Source organism: Eschscholzia californica, unplaced genomic scaffold, assembly GCF_041429995.1.
Source record: "Eschscholzia californica isolate CP2 unplaced genomic scaffold, dmEscCali1.0.p SCAF_4, whole genome shotgun sequence".
NCBI classification, from domain to species: Eukaryota; Viridiplantae; Streptophyta; class Magnoliopsida; order Ranunculales; family Papaveraceae; genus Eschscholzia; species Eschscholzia californica.
In genome coordinates, this window is record NW_028238461.1 from 39,886,159 (window position 1) to 39,913,386 (window position 27,228).

Sequence of the window (27,228 nt, forward strand, 5' to 3'; positions counted from 1 at the left end):
ACCTTTATAGCACCCAAACTTGACATTTAAGTCGACAAAATATTATGCCAAAAGACACAATCATCAAACCCTCTTTCTGGTATCTCAGACCAATACACAACAAACATTGACTCTTATAAAGAATTACAAACAAGTACATCAAACAATTCAAGCCAATAACACATGACATGTTAGAAGGGACGATGCTCATAATATATCCTCACGTGGATCGCAACCTCGAACAACCAAATAATAATAGTAGTTAACAAATGTAGACGCACCACTAGAAGGTATCTCTAGCTAGGAAGTACATTGCCTAAAGAATAAAAACCATGTGAATTATCCCAATAAATTCGTTCTTTAGAGATTGTATTGACACCTTAAACAAAAACTATCATAACTCCTCACTCAGAACTTCAATTAATACATTTTTTGAAGCATTGGAAAGTATATGAATATACATTTATAGAAATACAAGAAACACACCCAAATTCATCACCTATCAATACCAGATTTAATTTTAATCTAGACCGAAATATTGTCCTCTATAAACGTTTTATGGATCTCTAGACAAAACTAATATCTAAACCATTTAATCGTTCTTTATATAGATTATGTGACTGAAAATACTAAACCTATCATGAAATCAATTGAAAGAGCCTACAAAAGAATCAGGAGATAGGAAATCTACCTCTTTTCGCCTTAAGTGACTTCAAGACCACAATCATGTCTTGTTCTCTCCCTAGAGAACTCTATTTCTATCTCTTTTCTTCTTTATTCATCTTTCCTTCACTAAGGAGCAGCTGCACCATCTCTCTTTTCTATATGTTTTCTTCAAAAGTGAAGAGGATTTGGATTTTTAAACCCATAAGTATTTCATCTAAACCAGACTGACCTAGAGTTTTGTTATTTCCACCCAATTTGATATATTAAAAAAAATAGGGGTGTTACAATATGGTCCCTTAGAAGGTTTAGTTCATATTCATATTTAACAGAATAATTTAAGAAATTACTTCCAATTTCTTGCTCTAGTACATGTTTCTACCGAGTAAAATTTAAGTTCACCCAATAAAATTTTCACGTTCTCTTTCAAGATCTACCCACATTTCTTCCCTTTTGTCTCAATCTCTTTCTCTCTCTAATTTACGATCAATCTCTAATTACCGAATTGTTATGATTGAAACGATGGAAGAAAGAAAACACCCCATTTGTTCAAATGTCCATTTTTTATTGAAACTTTGAAATTAAAGTATAATGAATCAAAGCTAGAGGGTTAGAGATCTTCAAAGAAGGTTTCACATCGTAATTAAAGTTAGATGAATCAGAACTACTTGATTCAGAATTTGGATTTAAGGAGTAGCTGAACTTTGAAATTTTTTGAGGTTTTAATTCAATATGAAAGAAATTATTTTGATAATCATCAAACTTACCGGAGCAGAAATTGAAAAATTCACTATTTCTGTCATCTTCATTAAACATAGTAATTATAGGTTTCAACAACATCAGCGACAGAGATAATTAGATTCCAAAATTGTTGATTGGTAAGAATCATTGAAGTTAAAAACTAAGAACTCAATTCGAGAAGAAGAAAGATTGGGAGTTGGATCGAGAAGGTTCTGTACCTTGGAAATTCTATTTGTTAATTGAATCGTAACCTGATGAGATATCGTTGAAGAAGCTCTCAAGAGAGAAGGTGTTCCCTTTTGAGATTAAAAGTTGAAACTTAATTCATTTTCTGTTTTCATTTGAACAAGTCATTTGAAATAGATAAAGAGTATTAGAGGGAAAGGCAGAGAGTAAAATCGGTTAAGCTCGAATACAGAAAATCTTTCTCCATTGAAACATAAGTGATGAAATTCCCACTTTTGAGGGAAAGTGGGAAAAAGTGAGAAGAAAATGTCACGAGTGTGAGGGGTCGAGATCGTGGGTCAAGAAGTCAAGAGGACCGGGCCGTTGACCGAAAATCAAACCTTCACCTGTTAATATTTTTGCAGGCATCGGCGTCGTCTTTGGGCTTAACCTGTGGCAAGAGTCAAAAACATACGTGGCCGTAAGATTTAAGGGACACCGGGATGGTGCCGACCTAAGGGGGCTCCGACAGTCAAGTCAGTAAGCTTGCAAGAGAGGTAATAGATACGTGAATGATATCCTTGAAATGTTACCGTTGGTTGGATAATGGTCGGAGTTTAGACGCGCCTCGTAGAGTGGCTGGGGCTCGATCTCTACGGGTAGACTAACTTGCTTGGAGAGAGAGAGGATATGAAAGTACTTGTGAGGTCTGTCTTATGGATAAAATAGCACTGGTGAGGTTTGCCTCGTCCAGTGGTATGTGCTTGTGGAGAATCACATGGGTGATGTGGAAAGCTTTTAAGGATCTGACCTCTAGGAGAGATAAAGTAGGCAAATCTTTGTTGACAAAGCAGTCAAACCCTTGATAAAGTGGTTACAGGAGACAGAAAATATATGTTTGCTTCCTCAAGGTCCTGTCCTTGATAAAGTCCTGATGTAAGATTGCGATAATACTTGAATAAGACGGAGAAAGACAGATTATGTGAGAGAGCGACACGCTATCAAAGAGCAAGACTCTATGAGAGGGAAGGTAGGTTCTTAGTTGGTCGTTGAAGAATCAGATGCAAGGGTCTTTTAGTCGAAAGCTAGATGTGTTAGCCAATTACCAGATGATCGGGTGTTGTAATCGAAAACTCGATGATGTGTATCATCTCACTCCCGGTTCTTTTATAGTGTTGGTGGTCGACTGCTACCCGGTGATGAACTGTCGTCTTTAATGGTGGTAACGCATGGGTTGTCACGATAAATACATATATCGTAACCCCTTAATGGGCATATCTGAGATATTGTCATCTTGAATGATTGCAACGTTTCTTCAACGGATACACGGCGGGAGGTCCGCTGAAGAGGTGAGGACTGACCTCTCTATCCAGGGTTGGAAGTGCTTGTGTATTTTGGCGTTACTTCGGGGTTCCCGAAGCTTAATCGGTCGGACCCATTAGTTATTAATTCATGGGCTTGGTCACCGTGTAAGCTCATTAATCGTGTATTTCTAGGGACGCTCCTGGTAACGTATTTTGGCCCATACAACGAGACTTTTTCTTTTTCTCTCCCTAAATAACCTATCAAATACTAGGAAAATTAACATTTGAGAGTTTAAAATTCTCTTTTCTCGAAGTTCCTATCAAACAAAACCAGCAAGGATGAGGAAGGGATGTGGTTAGTATGAGTTGTTTTTTCTTTTGCCGCTTTCAGTCTTTTATTTCCTTTGCAACGATTCAGACCTTTTAATCCGCTTATCAATATAAAAAAACCTACGCCACATTATCCGCTTTTTTTTTTTACCGTAGTTCGTAGCGCGCAGTTTTTGTTTTTAGGGAGAATTACACAAATCACCAAGTTTTGATAAGGGAGATTTTATAGGCAATGCCCAAACTTGTTATAGGCAATCTCGCTAAAGGCAAGTCCGAATTTGGTTAGAGGTAATGTATGGGTAGGAGGCAATGCCCTAATCACGGTTTGACCTAACGACGTAATTGATATCGTTAGGTCCATCATTAAGTCAAAGTTTTTTGACTTAACCCCTCCCCAAATTCAGAGAAGAGATATCGTTCTACATTGTTCGTCAATTTCTTCTTCTTCTTCTTCAAATCTCTCTCTCAAAATCAGCCATACTTAACTTGCGTTCACTACAACTCTCCTCTCCATCTCTCTCCCATATTATCTGTCCATAAACTCTAGAATTTGGGAGATTGAATTTATGTAAAATCTTGATCCAAAACTAAGTTTCTCCGTGTGGGGTTGCTTGGAGTCTTAATTGAAGTGTTTCTACCGGCCATTTTAGTTCGAAGTGGAGGCAATTGTCGATTTAAAGATGTTAACAAAAATTAAGTTCCTGTTGTTGAATCGATGGGCTCGTACCGATAGAGGTAGTGATAATTGGTGTGGCCACACCGATGGAGGCAGTATCGGTACAACCTCACCGATTTCAATAACAGAAAGCAAGTATGTCGAAATCGGTCTGGTCACACCGTGCTATACACACGAACTCGGTTGAACCAATCCGATTTTGAGGTCGACATCAATTTTTTTTAATCAATGCCGAAATTTACTCCTTCAAACACGAATTGAAGTATTAGAGAATGCTCGTATGCTGCTTTAGAAATAAAATTTTGGGCAGAAATCGTTTTGGTTTAGTCTTTTGACGTATCCCCAATATTCTTGGAATTTTCTTCATCCATGGTGGTTTCTAACAAATATGGTATCACTTGTACTTAGAGTTTGAGGAGACGAACACAATGGGTGACGCGTTTCGAAGGTCGTCGGTTACCGGTGACTTTGATATTTCCGCTGAGATGAATCTAGGGTTTAGGGATTCGGGGTTGCCATCTAGGACTTGATTTAGTTTCTTATTTCGAAGAGAGAGAAAAAGATAACTTGGGTGAAGACAACCCCAAAACTTGATTATCGTAAGCATTGCCTTTAAAAAAATATGGTCATATTGAATTGACCAAGTGATAAGTGGAAAATACATTGCCTATAACAAGTTTGGACATTGCCTATAAAATTTCCCTTTTGATAATCGATTTTCACAAATTCCCAACTCTTATTTATAATTAATTTTTACATCACGTTTCATAAGTTTAGCAGAGTCGCTAGTGAAAGTGTAAAGACCAAACAACCCATCTATTATATTAAAACAGCTCAGTCAGTTATCCAGGCGATAAGTCTGACCGTCATTTTTTATTTTAGAGATTTGGTTGGGAACACATCCGACGGATGATATAAAAACTAAAATTGGTTAAAATATCCTTACAATAACTACTACCTACGTATTTCTCTTTACCCACGTATTTCTTCTTTGAGTCTACTACAATAAGTTGGTTGATATTTCTTTTTTGAGAAGATCGTGGGATCCTGGGATTAAGAGATTAGTGGGGAGAAAATCTTTTGTAACCGTTCTGAAGAGATTAGTGGGAGAAAATCTTTTGTAACCGCTTTGAAGTGAATATCACTTACTGCTATATATATATATATATTTTTTTATGCTAACAAAGTTTTGGTATCTTTTTCTAAAAATTTCACCATTTTCGGTTATATCCTTCATCTGCTCTATATCTCTCGGTCAGTTTCAATTTAATGAACAAATGGTTACAAGAAGCACAAAGGGACCAGTGAAGCAGAGAAAAAAAAATGTAGAAATTTTTCTTCAATCTTTATTATTTGTATCTTTGTTTTCTTACTTGTCATCTATGTCTTTAGAGAACTTTATTTTATGTTATTCCTCTCTTTTGATTTAGTTTATTTTTGTTGTAATCTACTTATCTAGAGAAGTGAACAGTAGTCTTTTGATTTCTTTATTTTGTAATATATTTTTGTTGTGATTTATTACAACGGCGTTGGCCAAAAGGGATCTACCCAGGCCGTTGGGCGGCGTGGGAACCTAGTCCCGCTAAATAATAAATCGCATGTGTCAGAATCGATTTTCCCCTAGAAAGGGCGCCTTCAAGAGAAATGGGGGGCGTTTCTAACGGCATCAAATTGGGAGAAGTAACCCTAGTTCTCCCATTTGCCCCCAAATCAACAGAACCTCTCTCTCGATAATGGCATGATAGCAGGTTATCTCTCTCTGGAAGTTACTAGTGTTTTCATCACCAGGTTCAGCTAGGGTTCTTCAAATCCATCATTTTCAACTGCAGGTCCTCTCTCTCTCTACTCTCTCTATAGTTTTGTGAAAATCGATTATTTGATGAAATCTGTAGAGTTCAACCTCCATTTTACTGCATATTTCTTGTGAATTACTCTAAAACTTCAATTTCTTTCAACAAATTACGTAATTCGTGTTTACTATGGGTATACATTTGTGAAAATTATAGTGAAATTATCTCTATATGTACTGATTTTAGTACTTTGTTATCTTACCATCATTAGTTGATGTATTTTTTTTGTGAATGATTTTGTCAAATGGATGTTAGTTTTTGTCGAATGATGTTAGTTTAATGGTGGGAGTTTATGAATGGATCTTTATGAAACATCTTTTTGAAATACGACACCCATCCCTACACCTGCCTACGTAGTAAGTACTGTCACAGACACTCTCCTCTCTAATTTTTTCTAACAAAAGAAAAAAGAACTTTAGACAGACACAAATAGAAGGGGAGAAAAAGAGTGGAAAGAGTGTTTTGGGGTTTTAATTCAACGATATTCTAACTTATCTCGAGTTGCAGTTGACGTCCGTCTGCCCGGCAGAGGAACTGTTGTTTAGCCCGTTCGCTCGAGGAGAAAGAGGGAGGGAGAGAATCATGGAAAATAGAAGTCGTCCATCTTCGTCGTCAACCTCATCTCTGAGGTGGGTGATTCTTCGAGAGGCATTTCTATCTCGAAAACATTCTCCCTCCCCTCCCCATACAACAGACTCAGGAGGTTCGTTTTCATTTCTATGGACTGAATGAATCTTCCCTTCCAACTTTATTTGTTTCAAAATTTTGATTTTGATTTGTTTCTAATTGAACAAACATTCATTCTCCTACTAGGATAGGTAGTGGGAAGTCATTTGAGGAGGAGCATATTTCCAGGAAGACATTTTGTAAGGGATTCAATTTGATCATCCAACAACAGTCTCATCAAGATATAATGAAAAAACAGGATGAGCATAAAGATGTCCATGTAACCTATACTTTACCCAATTTGAACACTAAACCTTCTTCTTCTTCACTTGTCATCTGGTGAGTGAGACTCTCTCACACCCTTGAATCTCCCTAATTCATTTACAGGTATCATCATCATCTCTTCACAATTTTCATTAGTTTATCATTTTTATATTTTGCAGCCAAAGGGTAGTAAACAACCATCTCAACCTCACTGATTTTGATATCTGTAACAGATATAACATTGACAACACCGGTCTTGTTTGTAAGTTTCAATACCACGCACGCGGTTCCTTCTTCTTTTACTTAACCTAGTTAGGTGAGCATTTTCTTTTATGCATATTTTTGTAGTAGGTATACGTGTTTGTTCTTAGAAACATACAAGCAAAACGAGTTATAGATGAATTGGATCATTTTCATACCATTGCATATCTATCCCCAATTATGAGTAATTCTGGACTTGCCTTGTGTCCGGAGGCGATCCAAGATGATTCCCGAATGATCCAAAAGACTCCACCAGTTTGGATCGTGTCAATGGACACTAGATGAGGCATTAAATTGTTGACTTCTTAGAAGACATAGGGAGACGAGAAGATAAAGAAGATATTTTTTTTTTGTGTAGGAGTGCTTCTTTTTAAATTTGGTTTAGGGTTATTCACTTCTTAGTTCTTGGAGTGGGAGAGAGAAAACCAACAAGAGAGAAAAGGGAATGAACCACAAAAGATCTGTTCGAGCCTGTAGAGATCTGAGCACATCTCTCATGCTTGAGATCCAAGCAAATCTTTTATGCCGGTCAAGCAGAGAAATTTGAGAAAAAGTGAGGATGAGGGAAGGAGGAGGTCAATTCATCTATGCTAGGTCAACTTCTTATGCTGCTTATATTTTTCTGCTTCTCTATATCTGTATACTCAACTTCATATAAAGTTGCATATCGCAATTATATATAACCCAGATCTCCCAATGTACTCGAGAGTTAGTAGCTGATCCTTAACCCACTTGCATAATTTCAAAAGTGCTTTGAATTTTTATTGAAACACTGAACGTGCTCACATGGTGTAAGCCGTCCAATCTATTGATTCTTCAAGTGCATCAAGGTAATTCTTATTTTGCTACTATGAGTTAACATATCAAAGTAGTGAATTAGAAACTTGTGAATATCGTAATAACTATTAAACTTTCCATTAACTTTACTTTGAATTGAGACATGTTATTTGCATACATTCTGCAAATTTTGTAAGTTTTCCCAACTTCCGAAAAATATACGAATGTTTCCTTCTTAACATGGTAGATTGTGATATGCTTAATTATTAACGTTTGTCTTGTGCAGGTCCTTGGCCATCAGAAGATGTCCTTGCTTACTATTGCTTGTCTCATGCAGAAAAATTTAGGTCTTTTTTGAATGTTTTTTGTTTTTATTTTGAACTTTATTTTTGTTTTCTATGCATTGTCATGCATATGGTTTTCATTATTTCGTGATCCTTGTTTGCTGCATAGTTTACTTTTATTAAGGACTTACATAACTTAACTTTTGTCGTTTCCGGTTTTTGTAGGTCCAAAAGAATCCTTGAGCTTGGAGCAGGCTATGGGTTAGCTGGATTAGTCATTGCAGCAAGCACTGATGCGTTAGAGGTCGTAATATCTGATGGAAATCCTCAAGTTGTTGATTGTATCCTCTCAATTAGGCTATGGTTTATCTTTGATTCATGTGTGTTTATTATTTTCACCGTATGTATGACTAAATTGTTCTCCTAGCTTATTCATACCTCTGTCCGTGACAGAGATACTTACAAATTATAGGCAACCTATCTGCCCATGACATTGTAAAATTGTAGGTCGAAATGCCTCGAAGTCATTTTGACCAATTCATTCAAATAGTTCATACAGTTTACATAGCTCTTGCTTGATTTATTTTTTTATGTGACATGGAAACCTATAATGGTATAGGTACGCGAAAGCGCTACAAGGTGTTGGATATGGCAACCTAAAAATCCGAAAATGAGTATTTTCCTCGTTATCTGATCATTTATTTTTATGTTAAAACAATAAACATTAAATTAGTACTCCGTTTTGTACAAGTGTAAACTATATGCATGTAGACCGTAGAGTATCTTACTTATACTCATTGAAGTAGCTATCAGTATTCGTCATGTATCCGGCTATCCGTCTCAAGTATCAACACGACCATAACACTAAATAAGTATTCATGTTACCTTGGTTTTGTTTATTTATACAGTATCGTTGTTTGTGTTGTTTTATTTTTTCGCTCTTTTGTATTTGCTTGCCCTAGTTTGTTGTCAAGTTCTTAACATTCAGATCTTCAGCATAATATAAAAGCGAACTCTGCATCATTTTCTGATACAAAAGTGACGTGTATGATGTTGCATTGGAATGAGAAGCCAGTCTCAGATATCTTGAGCACCTTCGATATCATTGTCGCTAGTGACTGGTACTCCCGATAACTTTCAAGCCTCCTTTCTCTGAAAGCGTCTAGAAAGGTTTACACTTTGAAATAAAATATAAAGCCTCAATAAGAACTCGAAGAAATAATGAAAAATAATTGAAATACTTGCATAAACCTGAAATATAATTGTATTTTTAATTGGAATCAACTAGAGTTCTAATAATTAAAGGAGGGATATTGATCTAAAAGGATCCGAAAGACTTGGAGACAAATAACATCTAAGAAAAATTTAGACGTTCAGACTTCCTTGTTTCTTATTTGGCCGACTCTTAGGGGAGTGGGTTTGATCGACGTTTAGTGGACCTTTGTGTTCATTGGTTGACTAACTTGCATCTTATGAGTCTGTTGTTAATATTCGAGATACCTTTTTTTTATGTACTCCACTCATTGTATCCATCAACATTCATAAATGTTCATGCGTCCTTCTATTATACAGGAATTGTTACAGATTATATAGATCATGATTATGTAAAGCATTTGAGACAATTTTTGTTATGCTGGGTTATAGGCATGCCCCACTAAAATCCTGACACATATACCTGCTCTGCAGCACCTTCTTCAAGGAGTTCCATGACGGCCTGGCACGGACGATTAAATCCTTGCTTAAACATTCGGAGGATTCTGAGGCAATATTTCTTTGTCCAAAAAGAGGAAATTCTCTGGACAAGTTTCTAGAGAAATTGAACGAGATCGATCTGCATTTTAGTGTAACTGAAAACTACGATGAGGAAGTTTGGTTGCGTCATCAGAAATTCCTAAATGGTGATGAGTCCTGGCCGAACTATGAAAAGGATCACTCCTACCCATTGTTGGTAAGGATCACATTCTGATTTTCTAGTCATCTCTGGATTTTGTCCTTCTATAGATACTCAAGTATTCAGCTTTACACCGAAACTGTGTTGTCCTGGGGCGTTCACCGTTGCTTTGCATGGGGCTCCTTGTTTTGTAAGGGCATCGACGTTTGTTAGTCGCTCTTGTACTATGTTTTTTTCTGTGGTCGGGAGTCATTGGAAAACAACATTCTGAGTCATTGGAAGTATTATTACTAAGCTTTGTTTGATTTGCCATTTTCTTTTGTCATTAGTGGGATTCATGTTGTGGCATGGAATAATTAGTAATGATATCACTATGTTCGCATCCTCAGGTAGTTCAGCTGAAAAGCATCCATTCTTGTGTAATTTACCTTGTACCTGGTAAATGTACCTTGAAACTCATATGAAGAGATGAGCAAACACAAAGACTGGGCCATAAGAATGAATAGGTAGGGTGACAGAGGACACCTTTGCCTAAGTCCCCTAGATGAATTGAAATCCCGATAGAGACCGCCATTGATTTGTTGAATCCAGGGGCAGTCACACAATTCATTATTAGGCCCAATAATGGCCCATTTATGCCCGTAACCATTAAAATAGTTTCGAGGAATGGCCAACTGACCCTATCATAGGCCTTGGCCATGTCAATCTTTAAGGCGAAACCACTTTTTTTGGCCTGTGATCTATGCATATAGTGGAGTAATTCTTGCTTAATTATAATGTTGTCTAGAATTTGAAGGTCTGGTACAAAGTCATTCCGAGTCAACTTATGCAATTTTCTAGAAAAGGTCTGATGTGATTTGCGATGATTTTAGTGATGAATTTGTATACTGTATTGCAAAGAGCAATTGGTCGAAAATTTGAGGCCATTCTCGGAGACCTGATCTTGGGAATTAAGGCAATGGTGGTATAATTAATTTCGGGTTCAAAATTACCGTAGAGAAGATGGTGCAAGTGTAAGTGACCAGCACCGCCCCTACTGTGTCCTAATTGTGTTGGTAAAAGTGGCAAGGAAGCCCATCCGGACCCGTGCCTTTAGCTGAACCTATATGCACTACCACTTGCTTTATTTCTTCTTCGGTTGGTATCCTGGAGTCCAATTCTTCGACCGATAGGGCTCTATATGCGTGTAATATGTCGGTTGGGATAGGGCCGATAGGCCCTGTTCGGGAACAAATTCTGAATATGAGCTACTAGTTTAGATGCTATATCTTGTTATATGTGAGAAGAGCTCCCGAATGTTCACTAAATTGTAGTACTCGATTCCTCTGGCCAGGGGCGGCCCGGGCCCAAAGCAGCCAAAGCGACCGCTTTGGGCCCCAACTTGATGGAGGGCCTAAAGGTTTTGAATTTTTGTGTCAGTTTGTCAAACAATAATAACATTCTAAACTACTTTATGACACATCTTGAGTTGTTGTTCAATGATTAAGGCTTTGGATTATGTGTAAGAAGGGAAGGGTTCGATTCCACCTATAAGCATTTTTTTTCAAAAAAATTTCTAAACGTATAGGGGCCCAATTTTTAACGCCGTTTGGGGCCTCCAAAATGTTTGTGTCGGCCCTGTTTCTGGCGTCGTTGGGTCATCGAGGTGTGGAATGCTCTCGTATTAAGATCGCCGTTTTGTGCCCATTTTAGTTTAGATTTTTGCTCAACCATCGTTCTCTGTAGCTCCTCTAGAAATATGATCTTTTCCTGTATTCCTGATCTAATGTCAATAGTAAGAACATTTTGTAGAGTTTCCTTAAAATCTGAATGGGCAGTCCAATGTATCTCATAGCGCTTTATAGTCTCCAAAACTCTACCTTGAGGCTTGAGTTTGAGAAGGATCGAGGCGTTGTCGCCATTGTAGCGGGGAAGATGGAATACCGTGTAGAAGCCAGTCTGTGTTACACAAGGCTCGATCTAGTCGTTCCCTAATAAGGTGGTGAATCTGTTATTTGTCTAGGTAAAACCCGACCCGTTAAAGTCCAAGTCTATTAAGCCTGCCGGATTTAAAAAGGATTGAAATTTTGAAACGGAAGGGTTTGAACGTGCACTGCCCCATTTTTCAGAGTGGGAAACTATTGCATTAAGGTCCCCAATACAACTTAAAGGATTAACAACTGTCTGAATTTTAATTTGGAGGTCGGGCCAGAAAAGGTCTCCGCTGGGATCTACTGATGGCACAATGTGATAATTATTAAGTCCAAAATAAATTCAAGATGACATAACACTAATAGTAGATAAATAAGTTTCAGAAAGGAAAACTAAATCTGGTTTTATGGATGTGAGGAACGCTGTACCCTTGTCGGGTGGTTCCTAACCCCTCGACAATTCCATGCAAAGCAATTCATTGTTCCATCGACATTGGGGTTGCCGTGATCCTTTCTGCAGTGTTGTCCTCCGAGATCTGTCTGGAAGATCATTTGAAAGTGCGTCGTCCTCGTTCCACCAGATTGGATGTGGATTGGTGGGCGACGGATGTCAGTTGATTAGATTGTCAACCGTGGTGATATATTATTGCCTCATCGGTGACTGAGAAATTCTAATCCTTTAATGAAGTAACTGGTCCCAAGTGTGATGCATCTTCTACATTGCATGCCTTACTCCTTTTAGCCTGTGTAAGAACTGTTAACACATCTCCAAACACAATCAACTAATGGCAAAAACGATGGAGGGGTAGTGGTAGTAGTGGTGTTGGATCCAATGTCTCCATGTCGAGAGACATTATCAAACAAAGAAAATGAACCATGTTCCTTACTAGGTCCCCTAACATTATAGGGATTGGGAAAAAGTCATTCCTAATCAAGCCTAAAAGCCAGTTTGTCCTTGATGCTCTGAACTTTGGGCGTCCTTGGATCCTTCGAGGTATGCTCCTGGTGCTTAAAGAGGTTGTCTTCCCCCTCACTGAAGCTACTGATGACCTGTTCTGTGAACCCATGAAATGTACTCTGTAGAAGGTCCCCCAATCCCTCCAAAACATAGAGGATTTCGATTTCATCTTTAGCTGCATGGGCAAAATCATTGACATTAAGCCTAAAAACTTTGGTCGTGTGAACAATAATACAGTCAGTGTCCACTTCATGTATGACATTCGTTCTCCCCTACTTGGTGTTATTAATCCTATCTTCTCCGATGGTGAAAAAGTGATCAAGATTAGCTACCAAAAGTTCCCAGGAGCCATTTGCCAAATCTGCAGGATAGTGGAGCATCCACTTAACAGTTGTCCTATATTTGTGGACTCTTCTGAGGAAGAGTCAGATACAATCCCTGAGAATATGGATGACATGTTAGTGGAGGCTCCTGAAGTGCTTCTAGAGCCCCCTCAAATTCTAGCTCCGCCTCCCTCTCCAGTCCGAGGTGTTATCCCTCCTCATCAATTGTTTCCTACTGCTGGCAAGAGAATTAGAGAGATGTCGAGACCTTCGTTAGCTGGTTCTGCAGCCACTTCCATTGCTGGTTCTCAAGAGGACTCGTTTATGATTGAGAATGACGAAGCCAGGAGACTTCTTGAGGAGTCGATGCTACTCACTCATAGTCTTAATATTCTTACCAATGCAGGGGACAGGGAGGAGGCTGCTCTTTCGATTTCTTCTACTCAGTAGTCAGGGTTTGGTGGTGGTGTCTAGTTTTAGTGTGTTTTTCTTTGTTTTGGTTGTCCTTTTGTGTTAGTTCTCCTGTTTCTTCTTTTTCAGCTTTGTCCAGTGGTGGACTTTTGAATTTTGTTTTGGAGTTAAGCTAGATTAGAGGTCTTGCCTCTGATCTTAGTTTTTTTGTGTTTGGCTGATGGAGTAGCTGTTAGTTCTTTGTAAGCTTATATATATTAGTGTTTCTCTGTTTTGTTACTTCCTGTTTAGTGCTCCTTGTTTTCTGTTATCTCCCTGTTTAGTGATTCTCGTTTTCTGTTTATTGTGTTATCTTCTTTCTTTGGGTTGCTGCCTGATCTTATCTCTGAGTGGGTTTGCCTGCCTTCTGATTTGACTCAATTTTTGTTGGTTGCGAGTCTTAATCGTGGGAACCTCTAGGTCCTGTGTTAGTCTTCTTGGTTGGCTGAGTGGTTAGAGTGTTTAGTTTGAAGGTTAGGAGTTCATGGGTGCCGTTTCACTTTTAGACTTGGTGGTGGGTCTTAGTTTGAGGGTTGGGAGTTGGGAGCCCTCAGGAGAACTTTGTTTCTTCTATGTTCTTGGGCCGTGGGTGCTCCCATACGTTCTAGTCTTTCTCTGGTCGCGGGCCGAGAGTGCTCCTAGCGGTGTTGCCTTTTCATTTTTAGGCTAGGTGGTGGATCTTTGTTTGAGGGCGAGGAGTTAGGTGCCCTCAGGAGAGTTTTGTTTCTGCTTTGGTCCTGGGCCGGGGGTGCTTCAAGCGGTGTTGACTTGGTCTCTAGTAGTGCCTCTGTTGTTAGACTAGTAGAGTAGAGGGGTGCCTTTCAATTTTAGACTAGGTGGTGGGCTTTGTTAGTGGGCTAGGATTTGGGTGCCCTTAGGAGCTTTTTGCTTCTTCTTTGGTCCTGGACCGAGGGTGCCCCCATCCATTTTAGACTCTTCTCTGGTCTTGGCCCCCTTGTTTGGTTTCGGGTTTTGGGGCTTAGCGGCGGGCGCTCTCAGTCTTTTGGTCTTTATTCCGGTCTTGGGCCGTGGGTCCTCAGTTAGGCCTCCCTTCTTGGTAGTGGAGCAGTGTTCCTGGCTCGGGAGTAGTGTCTTCAGTCTAGTTAGCCGTGTTGCGGGGCTTGCCCTATTTGTTTCTTCCCTTGAGGCTGAGTTAGTTGGTTTAGGTCCCTGGGGCTTTGCTGGGGTTAGTCGTCTGACTAGTCCAGGTTGTGTGCTTTCCTTAGCCTTGGCCTTAGGCTAGTGGGGTCGTGTGTCAGGTTGTTGACCCGTGGGCCTTCGGTTCTTTTGTGTTCAGCTGAGGGCGTCGCTTCCCTTTGGGCTAGGTTAGTGGTTGGTTCTGGCCAGTGTCGTACCTTCCCCCTCATGGAGATCTCTGTCCTAGCCTGGAATGTTCGGGGCTGCGGGAACTTCGCTAACCGTAAGCATCTCTTCAGTCTTCTCAAAGATCATAGCCCGGATTTCTTATTTCTCTCGGAGACCAAATGCCTTAACACCAACTTGGAAAAACTTATCAACTCAAATAGCACGTATAACAAGTTTGTTGTTGATCCTATTAAGACGGCGGGTGGCCTTGCTCTCTTCTGGTCTCCCTGATGGGTCATGAAAATGTCCCATCTGAGTCATTTAATTTAGTCGAGTTAGTTCGTTTCGAGTCTTTATTATAATAAAATGGTTGGTTTTCTTGATTAGGTGTCTTTGGGAGAGTTAGGTGTGAAAAACGGTTAAAAACGAGGAAAAGATGCACGAAGAGTATTTTGCTCATTTGGAGTCAAGGACATTCTGGTAATTTGGCCAAGGTCAGTGTGTGGTTGAAAAGTAGAGGTCGAGGCGAGTCCGTAGGAGAAAACGGAAGTCAAATCGGAGTCCGGATGGAGGAATAAATCAAGGTCAAAGTTGGGTCAAATACTGTTGACCAGGTGGGATATATTCGGTAAAAATTCGGGCACGCGGGATACAAGAAGACACGTGGCGCGCTCTAGGGACCGGTGTATCCAATTCCCGTATTCACGCTAAGCAGCGAAATGGCCCTTAAAAGCCTGATCCGGTGGAGCGCGCCGCAACTTAACCCGGTAGCCCCACTTCAACGTTTTAATCTTGACCGTTCTTCTCCGCGTGTCCCAGATCGACGGTTGATGCTTCTGTGTAGCCCGTTGCAACTTAACTCCGTGCATCCCGAGCCCACGTTTTAATCTTGTTCGTCCGCTACCGCGTTCTTCAGATCGTGCGGCTGCTGAGCATCTCGTCCTTTGTTCTTGTTTTGGTTTGCCCGAAGTTGCTTAACTTCTATGATCCCGGACGCGTGTCACTCTCCTGTCCCTTTAGATCCGCGTACACCTTCCATCCGACGGCTGCTGAACCAAGCGCAAGTTATTAAGTTATACCCGACCATACCCTAGCATCCGAAACCCCAACCAAACCCTAGCCACCGACCAGATTGTCCTTTAAACCCCCATTTTTCCCAAAGTAACCCTTCCTTTTATCTTTTTTTACCACTTTAACCCAACCAAAACCCTAACCCTATAAATAAATCCCTTTCTCCTCCATTAGAACCTAGACTTGCAAACCCTCTCAATACCTCTTCTTACCTAATATCCCTCTTCTCTATATCCCTCTTCTCTATTCCCATACCTCTTCTTACCTATTTCTTTTTACCTATTTCTTCAACCTCCTCTTACCTAATCCCTCTTCTCTACTATTAAATCCATCTTTTCCATTCTTTTTCCATCTTCTTCTCTACCACTATTCTTTCTTCCATTAATAGTCTTCTCCTTCTTTCTTCCATATTCTTCTATCATCTTTATCCCCTTTGATCATCTCTTCTTTCTAACTTCTTTCTACATCTAATTTCTTCCTTCTCTTTCTTTTTCTTATTTGGGTGGCAATAAAATAGCTATTACTTGGATTTCTTGGAGTAAAATTCTTGAGCATAAATGGAGCAAATCTTGGATAAAATGGAGATACATGAGGATATGGAATTGGACATTCTTGGTGATTTCTTTCGATTAATTTCTTAGTATTTTCATTTATTTTACAATGTCAATGAATGTTATTTCTAGATTCCATGTATAGTTAATTTAGCAATCTAAGGTTGTGAATGAAACCCATTTTGGATATTTATAATACTTGTTCTTGATTAATTAAATCCTTTGATGTGCTTTAATGTCTATTGATTGTTTATCTATATGGATTGGATTTTCTTTTCATTACTCATGCCTCATAATTAGATATTTCATACTTTCATTAAGTTGTTAGATGGAGTATGCTTTTTAGATGATGAATAATAGTTTAACAATCCGAATCTCTAAAAGGTAGACAATTAAAATTAGTAACTATAAAATTGTTTTAACTAGAACATCATCCGGAATCCAAATAGTTCATTATATTGGATCCCGAGTAAATACAAAAGAGATTTAAGTAATTAAGTGTTTGTTTTATAAAGTGAAATTGTGCGGTGGATTTCATAATCTTAGATATCTTCTCACCTCTTTCTTATAGATCGTTTAGTTAGTTTTATTTATTTTCTTAGTTTTTCCAAATCAATCATCAAATTTATGAGTGGGGTGTGTGTGTGTTTTAGTCTAAATTAGATATTGACATTTTGATTATTGGACTAAACTTACCGTCAATATCCGAAATTGCTTACTTATCCCTTGGGACGATACTCGATCTTATTATAAATACTATAACTTGACCCCGTATACTTGCGGGAATAGACCTATTTTTAGGCCTATCAAGTTTTTGGCGCCGCTGCCGGGGATAGGTTTAGTAGTTCGGATGTTGTTTGCTTGTTTTGTTCATTAGTTTAGTGTTATTTGTTAACTTAGACGTTTTTCTTTCTTTATTTTCGTAGTTTCTTATCTTTTCTTTTTTTTCAGGTACCACTTTAAGAGAAAAGCCAAAAAACAGGAACATAAGAGCGAAGGGGAACAAAAGAATCAGAAAGGAATCGGAAGGAAGAACGAAACGAGAGGAGCATCCGCTAGTATCGTATTCTATCTCTTTCTTTCTTACTTGTGTGTGATTGGTTGGATAAGTTTTGATTTGCATTGATAGCTTGTTTGTTAGTTCCTTGAGCATTGTGAGATCATGGCACGTTCTTATAACGGTTGGCCATTCGATGTTGATGATGATGAGCTTATTTCGAGGATTCCCCGCACTAACCGACCTAATATGACCTTAGGTGAATACCATAGGATGTGTAGGGATGTTTCGATTAGTGAGGGGAATAGACCATTTGAGCATGACAGATCTCGTATGACCCTAGGAGAATACCGACGGATGTGTAGAGATGGTCGAATTAGTGATGGATATGGTCCGACACTAAATATGTATGAGAGACCTTATAGTCCACATTATTCTGAGACCAATGATTTTAGAGGCAGGTATGATCCTAGTATGTACGGTGGGAGTTATTATCAAGAGTCTTCATTTAATTACACTTGTGAGCCTTATCACGAAGAGACTCTTGAAGACAGATCTCAATTAGAGTCTGTAGACGGTAGAGAATCACACAATTATTAGATCGTCGATTGGTGGGCCACCGACAACTTGGGCTTTAGACCTCGAGATGGACGAAGTTCCGGTTGGACCTGTAGACAGACAAAAAAGAGCAGAAACCGTGAAGTCTTGGGGACACCGGGATGGTGTCTTGCCAAGGGCACTCCGACGGTCAAGTCAGCAAACTATAAAAGATAAGTATTTAAATGATTGAATGCTGAGGGTGTCACCGTGTTGTATCGTCGGAGGGTGGCTAGACTCGTAGAGTGGCCGGAGCTTCGACTCTACTGGATAGTTGGTCGGATTGATCTCCTGGAGCAGGTCGAGAGGTCGTCTCGATCGGAGATTCTGGGTAAGGAAGAAGTGGGATGTAATAGGAACTTGAGAAGGACTTCGAGGGTGATGGAGCTTGAAGATGTAATATCGTCGTCTAGAGTGCTCCCCTAGAAGATTACCCTTCAAGTCTTCTGGAATTCGAAGGTCGATTATCGTCGTCTAGAGCACTGATTAGAAGATACTAAATGTGAGAGAGAGAGAGAGAGAGAAAGAGAATAATGTTATGTAGTTTTCTAGTCGGTATTCCATGCCTTTGGAGTCTGAGCCTCCTTCTATTTATAGGCGACTGATGGACTCGTGGAGTCTGTCAGATCCGAGATGATTGGGGTCGAGGGTGACCCCAAACCCTAAGGGAGACTCGTCCTTGGCCGTCGATCTGTCACCTGGAGTAACTCGATCGTACGATTACGCCGCCTCGACTTTAGGCTCTTCGTAGTCTGAGATCACCTAACGGTACTTAAGGCGACGTGGGGTTTTAGAGGGACTTCGTCAAATGAATACGTGGCGAGGTCTCCGGAGTTGAGGTTGACTCGGTAACCGGCATACTCGGTTGAGGGCGACCAAGAGGTGCTTGGAGTATTGTTGCTTTTAATAGGTTATTGTTCGTCTAGATGGACGTTCACAAGGGCTTAGAGCCGTTTGGACCTTTAGTTGGCCGAATTCTACGTTGGAGAGTGTCCAACTAGTAGGCAAGTGGGTCGGGCCCAAGTGATATTTGTTCGAAGTAGGCTCGGTCTAGGCGACCTTTAGACGAAGTGGGCCCAACACGATTTTTGACCACTACAGTTTGTCCCCCACTCTCTAAGTTAGTGATTTGCTCGCTTAGAGAGTAGATTTCGTATTTCCGAGGAGGTGTCGGTGTTTAGCGTTCGATCGGGGAAGTTCCGGTATTCTTGAAAATTGTATGACGTTTCCGAAATATGTTCTCTCGTCAAACATATTGATTGTCTGACCACTTCGAGTGAAATACGACTTAGTGTCGAAATTGGTCTTCGATCTTATAATGATTTTAAAAATACGCAAATATTTACGGATCTAAAAAAAACATCGGGTTGTCACCACGAATATGTAGAAAAATTAGTCGGACAGATCCGGTCCACACTACCGAAAAGCAGTTCGGGAGGGCCTCCAAATTGCCCACGGTTAGTGGGTGAGGAGGTTTCCTCCGAACCACCCCTAAGTAGTTTGGGGAGGGTTTCCTCCAAACTACCACAAGGTGGTTTGGAGGTTTCCCCCAAACTATCATAAGTTAGTTTGGGAGAATTCCCTCCAAACTACCTGGTGGTAGTTTGGGGGAATTAATTCCTCCAAACTACCTGGTGGTAGTTTGGGGGAATTAATTCCTCCAAACTACCTAATGGTAGTTTGGGGGAAGATTCCCTCCAAGCTACCGTGAGGTAGTTTGGAGGCTTCCTCCAGGCTACCTTTCGGTAGTTTGGAGGAATTCCTCCAGGCTGCCTTTCGGCAGTTTGGAGGTTTTTCCTCCGAACTACCGTGGGTAGCTTGGAGGCATTCCTCCAGACTGTCGTTAAGCAGTCTGGAGGTCGGTATTAATTTTTTTCCTTTTAAATCAGAATTGATTATTTTTTGAAAAATTTGTGCATACATATATATATATGTGTGTCTGTGTGTATATATATACATGTGTGTAAACAAATGTGCTCAAGTGACATATAATTAAATAGACAACAAATGATTTTTGTGGGGGGTCTCAACAACTATATGACACATTTATTTTCAAAGGTCTCGACCAATGTGTGAAACACATACCTTTTTTCTGAGTAGTACACTTGTCGAAATCCGTGTTTTGCTATTTATGGAATATTGGCCTTGAATTTGCTTGAAGTAGTCTAGATGGACTAAGTGTCGGCTCGTTCCTTAGGTGTTATGATAGTACTAGATGCCTAGACGTTTCAAGTTTAGCGGGACTTTAGTTATCTTAGAGAGACCAAATATAGTCTAGCTGGACTAAGTGTTGGCTCAATCCATTTAGCAGGACTTTAGTTGCCCTAGAGAGACCAAATATAGTCTAGCTGGACTAAGTGTTGGCTCAATCCATTTAGCGGGACTTTAGTTCCCTAGAGAGACCAGACATAGTCTAGCTGGACTAAGTGTTGGCTCAATCCATTTAACGGGACTGTAGTATTGAACATCAGAATATTTGCAAGGGCGATGATTTCTTCAATGAATTTCATGAGTTAAGTTACACAATAAAAAAAAAGTACGTATAAGGAACATTGCAAACAAGCAAGAATGAGTTGAGTAAGAAGTATTACAAAGTAATTCAGACTTGAGGTTTGTCGTCTCGAGCTTAGTGGCGAGAATTTCTCCAGTGCTCTTCTCGAGCTTGACCTTCGGGGTTGTTCTATCGTCTACTGAGTTGGCCCAAGGGCTAGCATTTTCGAATGCGTTCATCTAGAATTGTAGACTTTTGAGACTTTGTAGTTGGAGTCAGAGTCGAGAGCCTTAAGGCGTCATTCTGCCATGTAGAGCTCGAGGGTGAATTCTTTCAAGAAGAGAGTGAGATCTCGAAGCCGTTGTGTTATTTTGATGACTTTGAGGTCTCGAGCTTTCCTTTTCTTTAGGTAACACCCGAGGTATTTATATTCCCCAGGATGTATCTATCTCGAACCTTCCTTAGGCCGGGTGGAGTCTCGGAGACGTCTCGACCCGCTACAATGTGTAGAAAGAGAATTAGAGGAAGGGAGATTAATGGCGCCTTGTGTGGATCATGTGGGGGTACAAAAAGGTATGTAGTATTGTAGTGCTCCCTTTAAAGCCGGTTGAAGTTCGAGCGTGAACCTCGTTGCTTCGTTTGAAGCGACAGTAAGCTTCTTAGAATATGTATTTTTTTCGTCGAAGTCTTATGTTCTTCATCTGAAGTATGAGGTCGATAGCTCTAGTCTTCTGTGTGGCTATGTTGGAAGTTTAAGCTTGCATTTCATGGTATTATTTGTCCCCTGTTAGGCCAGTTGGAGCTCGAGCGTGAACCTTGCTGCTTCGTCGAAGCGACAGTAAGAGGTTTTTCCTCCGAACTACCGTGGGTAGCTTGGAGGCATTCCTCCAGACTGTCGTTAAGCAGTCTGGAGGTCGGTATTAATTTTTTTTTTGTTTTTCGTTGAAGTCTTATGTTCTTCGTCTGAAGTTTTAAGGTTGATAGCTCTAGTCTCCATTTAGCTTTGAGAGAATTCGAGCTCGCATTTTAGGCACCATTTGTCCCCCCAGCCTAAGTGCAGAACATTATTTTCTGGACTTAGGTTGATTATTTGCTGGCTAGCTTCGGTGGATGGGTGAAGGTTGTGTTTCTCCTGTTTGTCCACGAGCTTTGACCGAGCTGCACACACAAAAGCGAAGGTCGACGGCAACACCACCAGCCCACCGGCGCACAAATTAGTAATTTTCTATCAACAAAGAATGATAGAAATAATGGGTGAAGACATTCAATACTTCCTGTTATCAGTATGGGAGTCGAGATGAATATCGATTAACCTTGTGTGGAGTCCAGGATAGTGCAAGATTCAGGTCTGGTTCCAGCTAGGTCGTGCTCCCAAGGGGTTATTTGATGTTTTTTGCCCCAGATTGTAGGTGTAGAATGTTTCGTGCCCTTTAGCCTAGAAGTTGAATCAACTTTTCCAGACTGTTGTCTCTAGAGTCGACTAAAGTTGGTGGATGATGGAGGTGTTGTTTTCCAGCCATGTTTGTCCTCCGGTCGTGTTTAGTCGCTCTGCGATTAGGTAAGAGGGGAGGTTGATGGTGGAACCATCGACCCTCCAGTACAAAAGTTACTCAGTAGAGTTTTTAAGACAGTGTAAACTTTTGAGGTAGAATTTAGAAGGTTAGAGATACACCTCTGGCGAGACGTTTGTTGTCTGGGTAAGATGCTCTAACCTGCAAAAAATTGAGCTAGAGCGTTGGTCGGTGGCGTAGCCACCGACTCTCCGATGCTTAAGTCAATAAGTTTATTCAAGATGAAATGTAATAAAAATAGTTTAGAGTTTAGAAATGGTACAACTTTAGATGTGCTGCATTCCAACTCTTATTAATGTTGAGTCCATCTTCGACTTGTAGTTTGTCCACCTTGCCCTACTACTCAGATGGTTCGATGTTCATGTTGTAGTCTGGAACTCTGATGCGAACTGGTCCGTTCGGCAGTTAGACCTGGTGGATCAAGTGGTTTTCTGTCGTCTCGGGCTTGAGGTCGCCTTGAGGTAGTGTAGGGCTCTAAGTGTCTGCCATCTGACCTACGATCTGTTCGTTTCAAACGACGTTCTCGAGACCGCTCGTCGCTAGGGTAGTGTCTATTTTGATGGTACTTGTCTTCTTCCCAACGGATTGCTACCCAAACTCGAGCTAAGACATCCTCCATGGTTGTGCAATTGAACTTGGTGAGTTCTTTGTAGAGTTCACTGTCTGGAAGTAACCCTTTTCGAAACGCATCCACTGCCGTCTCTTGGTTGCAATAGGGGATCGAAACTTTCTCTCTGTTGAACCTCCCTACATAATCTCTAAGTGGTTCACCTCGCCTCTGGCTAAGTCGGTAAAGGTCTCCAGAGAGCTTCTCTAACTTCTTACTACTAGCGAACTGTTCATCGAACGTGTCTGTCAGCTGGGCAAATGAGGCGATGGAGTTGTTCGGCAGGTTGGTGTACCACTGGAGAGCTGGACCAATGAGGCTCGACCCGAAGCTTTTGCACATGCAAGCCTCTCTAAGGTCCCTGGGTATGGCTGCAGTGAACATCCTTTGCTTGTAGGATGCAATATGGTCACCTGGATCTGAGGTGCCATCATACATTCTCATACTAGGGAATGAAAATTTCTTCGGCATCTCCACTAAGGCGATGGCGTCGACGAAAGGGGAGTCTGCATAACTCTGTGGTAGACTATTTCTAAGGGGGGTTGGGACTCCTGGAATGCGAGTGATCAGAGCCTCCATCTCTGCCAATTTTTTAGCCATCGCCTGCTCCAAGGGAGTTCCTGCAAAGCCAGAGTTCAGACCATCAGTCAACAGACTAAAGGGTACACTAGTAGGTAGTAAAGTAGGAGGAGTAAGGGAGGATGAGAAAAGAGGGGCAGTCATCGACTGCGATTGTTGATTGGTTTGAGCTGAGCTTTGGAAAGATGATAATAACGTCGTTGCCGGAGTCGTAGTATTAATCACTGGATTCGAAATCGAGACGCCAATGGTGCCAGACTGGACGGTTGGTTGGCTGGAGGAGTTTCCTGCTTCAGGGGTCACCAAGGATTGCATCGGGTTGACTAGAGTTCGAAACCTAGGTCCTGTTGGATACACCATGGCGAGTTCAGTAACTTTTTCTTGAAGTAGTTGATTTTCTGCTCGAACCAGAGCATTCTCCTCCTCCAAGGCCTTAAATTTTTGGGCAGTTTCTTTCATCTGAGCAGTGAGTTCGGCGATCTGGGTCGAGACATCGTTTGGTGAGGCTACCATTCCTTCTTCCATTGATGAGATCGTCTGAGATGTTAGTTGAAGGGGCCCCACGGTGGGCGCCAAACTGTGGACGGTAGAGAATCACACAATTATTAGATCGTCGATTGGTGGGCCACCGACAACTTGGGCTTTAGACCTCGAGATGGACGAAGTTCCGGTTGGACCTGTAGACAGACAAAAAAGAGCAGAAACCGTGAAGTCTTGGGGACACCGGGATGGTGTCTTGCCAAGGGCACTCCGACGGTCAAGTCAGCAAACTATAAAAGATAAGTATTTAAATGATTGAATGCTGAGGGTGTCACCGTGTTGTATCGTCGGAGGGTGGCTAGACTCGTAGAGTGGCTGGAGCTTCGACTCTACTGGATAGTTGGTCGGATTGATCTCCTGGAGCAGGACGAGAGGTCGTCTCGATCGGACATTCTGGGTAAGGAAGAAGTGGGATGTAATAGGAACTTGAGAAGGACTTCGAGGGTGATGGAGCTTGAAGATGTAATATCGTCGTCTAGAGTGATCCCCTAGAAGATTACCCTTCAAGTCTTCTGGAATTCGAAGGTCGATTATCGTCGTCTAGAGCACTGATCAGAAGATACTAAATGTGAGAGAGAGAGAAAGAGAATAATGTTATGTAGTTTTCTAGTCGGTATTCCATGCCTTTGGAGTCTGAGCCTCCTTCTATTTATAGGCGACAGATGGACTCGTGGAGTCTGTCAGATCCGAGATGATTGGGGTCGAGGGTGACCCCAAACCCTAAGGGAGACTCGTCCTTGGCCGTCGATCTGTCACCTGGAGTAACTCGATCGTACGATTACGCCGCCTCGACTTTAGGCTCTTTGTAGTCTGAGATCACCTAACGGTACTTAAGGCGACGTGGGGTTTTAGAGGGACTTCGTCAAATGAATACGTGGCGAGGTCTCCGGAGTTGAGGTTGACTCGGTAACCGGCATACTCGGTTGAGGGCGACCAAGAGGTGCTTGGAGTATTGTTGCTTTTAATAGGTTATTGTTCGTCTAGATGGACGTTCACAAGGGCTTAGAGCCGTTTGGACCTTTAGTTGGCCGAATTCCACGTTGGAGAGTGTCCAACTAGTAGGCAAGTGGGTCGGGCCCAAGTGATATTTGTTCAAAGTAGGCTCGGTCTAGGCGACCTTTAGACGAAGTGGGCCCAACACGATTTTTGACCACTACAGAGTCTGTGAGTCGTCTGACTGAAATGATGTTACAACATGAAGAGACACAAGATCTATTTCAACAGACGCAGATTCAAATGCAACAGGAGTTACAACAGAGGTTTGAGTCTTTAAATCATCAGTTTGAGTTTCTAAATCATCAAGTACAGATGATTACATCACAGTTATTAGCCGACGAGGAAGGGGTTTTACCACCCCAAACTCAAGAGAGTACTAGGTCCGATGGCGAGGGTAATACGTCATACCCTAGTACTAAGTTAAATGTCGACGAATCAACTGAGAGGGCCCAAGAGCTTGAACAAACTGATAACCTTGTTGTCTCGTTTCCTCACCATTTGTCGTCTCACCATGATAGGACTACATTAGACGTTGATGTTCAGGGTGATGGCTCTACAAGCAAGTTTGAGGATGACACGATTCCGAACTATCCAATTTTTGACACTTGTAAGGAGTCAGTCTTAGATGCAATGCTAGGAAGGCCTGATATTATAACTGACTGCGAGGCCCCAGATGTCTTTGAGGATATTGATGACGTAGTAGTTAGAGACATGTTGGATAGTTTGTCAGACTATTTACCTAAGGAAACCATGGACCTTGACTTGGTCCCCGAGCATACTGCCTTACCCTTAGAGTCTAGTTCGACTTCCCACATGATCTCAAACTCGGTTGTTGATCCCTTTTGGGACATTTCAGACGTCTTTCCAAAGACGTCTATGGACATAGTGGATATTCTGTCCACTAAGCTTCCAGATGATTTTTTGCCTTCGACTGATATTTTGACTCTTCACATGTATGTCGATCCTTTTGATGATTTCTTTGTTGTCGTTCCTTCTATTTATACCTACTTAGTGGACTGTGCACCCACTAAGTTTGGGGATGGCTTGTTTTCTTTTATCGTCTCATGTGCACTTTGTATTCTTTATCTTTTTTTGAGACGATTAACACCTGCATATAGCTTTCTTTGGGTTGACCCCCAAAATTTTCGTTTTTTGCTTTATGATCGTTAGGCCGATTAATGGGTCTTGATGTTTGTGGGTATCATCTCTGGAAACCCTCCACGAGACATAACTCGTGTTCTTGTGTGAAATCAAGAGAACTAAAGGCTAATTGCATAGCTCAATGCAATCGTGTATACCCACGTTAGTGGTAGCTTTGTATGTGGTCATGTCTTTTATGTGATTCATTCTCATGATATTTGTTGATATTTTAGGAGCAATTCTTATATGTTTTACTTCTAAGGCGTGGTTTGTTCCAAGTTTGGGGATGGCGCGAGCTTGGCATCAACTTGGAACCTCTTTATACATGAGCCTTGGTAGTATCATCTTTTATCTCCTTCGGTTATGGTAATATCTCTCCACTCTTCTCTTTAGATTGATGTGCCTCTTTATCTTTTGGTGAGTATATGCTTAGAACATTGAGGACAATGTTAGTTTTAAGTTTGGGGATGCGGGATATGACCATAACCAATGCATGACCATGGGTTTCAAAGACAAAAGGGTTCAAATTAGCCAAAATTTGAAAATTTTGAACATTTTAAGTAGATTTGCATGTGATTCTAGTGATAGTTTTAAGAATGTTGATGCATATGTGTGTAGTTGACGAGTTTTGTGATTGCTAATGGCCTTTGCATGAAAGTCGAGTCTTTTAGTGTTTGTGTTGTGCCATGTGAGTTACATCTTAGTGAAGAAGTAACATTTCTAAGAGACCTAAAGTAGTCATTAGTGGAGACTTAACCCATGTGAGAGCTCAAAGCCTAAATTGCCATTCGAGTGTACTCTTCCGCGCTACCTACGAGTAGAATGAAGAGCTACTCAACCTCGTAACTTGTAAAAGAGCTCATTTGATCTCGTGTGCTCAATTTCCTTAGCCACTAGGAATGACATTAGGATAGCGAATTAACCTTGCCCTTGTAGTCCATGAAACCCAATGAGAATGCCAACTAGAGGAAAGCGGATACTCCATCACCATCTATCATCTTATATCCCGAGAATGAAGACATGAGATAGAAGAATGAAGAATGTCAAAAGCAAGTATGAAATGAACAGTTGATTGCAAGAATAGAGTTATGTGTGTAGTATTTTATTTTGGTTGATTGAATTTGTGTTATGAGAAAAAAAGAGAAAAAAAAATGAAAAATAAAAAACGAAAAACGGAAAAAAAAAGTGATATGAAAAAAAGAAAAAGAAAGAAAAAAAAAGTGAAATAAAGTGATTTTTTTGTGTATGTTTGAGCATGTGTTAGCTCTTTTGTGTGAGTGATGTGATTGTA

General features: G+C 40.7%; 2 protein-coding genes across 5 annotated transcripts; both read left to right on the plus strand.

Annotated features, from left to right (window-relative positions):
- Positions 1-5,517: 5,517 nt before the first annotated feature.
- LOC147544637 (S-adenosyl-L-methionine-dependent methyltransferases superfamily protein) lies at positions 5,518-10,235 on the plus strand. 4 transcript variants are annotated; one of them, XM_086636804.1, is made up of 8 exons: positions 5,518-5,687; positions 6,216-6,411; positions 6,527-6,713; positions 6,818-6,900; positions 7,963-8,023; positions 8,186-8,301; positions 8,949-9,081; positions 9,647-10,235. In XM_086636804.1, exons 2-8 carry the CDS (start codon positions 6,291-6,293, stop codon positions 9,924-9,926), a joined length of 981 nt encoding a protein of 326 aa, XP_086492930.1. In that variant the 5' UTR covers positions 5,518-5,687; positions 6,216-6,290; the 3' UTR covers positions 9,927-10,235. The 4 variants fall into 4 exon arrangements, with proteins under 4 accessions (XP_086492930.1, XP_086492931.1, XP_086492932.1 ...); XM_086636805.1 differs by having other exon boundaries at positions 5,562-5,687; positions 6,132-6,411; XM_086636806.1 differs by having other exon boundaries at positions 5,583-5,687; positions 6,238-6,411.
- Positions 10,236-15,959: 5,724 nt separating this feature from the next.
- On the plus strand, positions 15,960-27,096 carry LOC147544638 (uncharacterized). The gene is made up of 2 exons (XM_086636024.1): positions 15,960-17,982; positions 24,961-27,096. Exon 2 carries the CDS (start codon positions 24,984-24,986, stop codon positions 25,965-25,967), a length of 984 nt encoding a protein of 327 aa, XP_086492150.1. The 5' UTR covers positions 15,960-17,982; positions 24,961-24,983; the 3' UTR covers positions 25,968-27,096.
- The last annotated feature ends 132 nt before the right edge of the window (positions 27,097-27,228 follow it).

Coding starts and splice junctions, on each gene's coding strand:
- LOC147544637 (XM_086636804.1), top strand. CDS start 6,291: ATGGAAAATAGAAGTCGTCCATCTTCGTCGTCAACCTCATCTCTGAGG. Junction 6,714..6,817: donor TCTTCTTCACTTGTCATCTG/GTGAGTGAGACT, acceptor TATATTTTGCAG/CCAAAGGGTAGTAAACAACC. Junction 8,302..8,948: donor AAATCCTCAAGTTGTTGATT/GTATCCTCTCAA, acceptor CTTAACATTCAG/ATCTTCAGCATAATATAAAA.
- LOC147544638 (XM_086636024.1), top strand. CDS start 24,984: ATGATGTTACAACATGAAGAGACACAAGATCTATTTCAACAGACGCAG.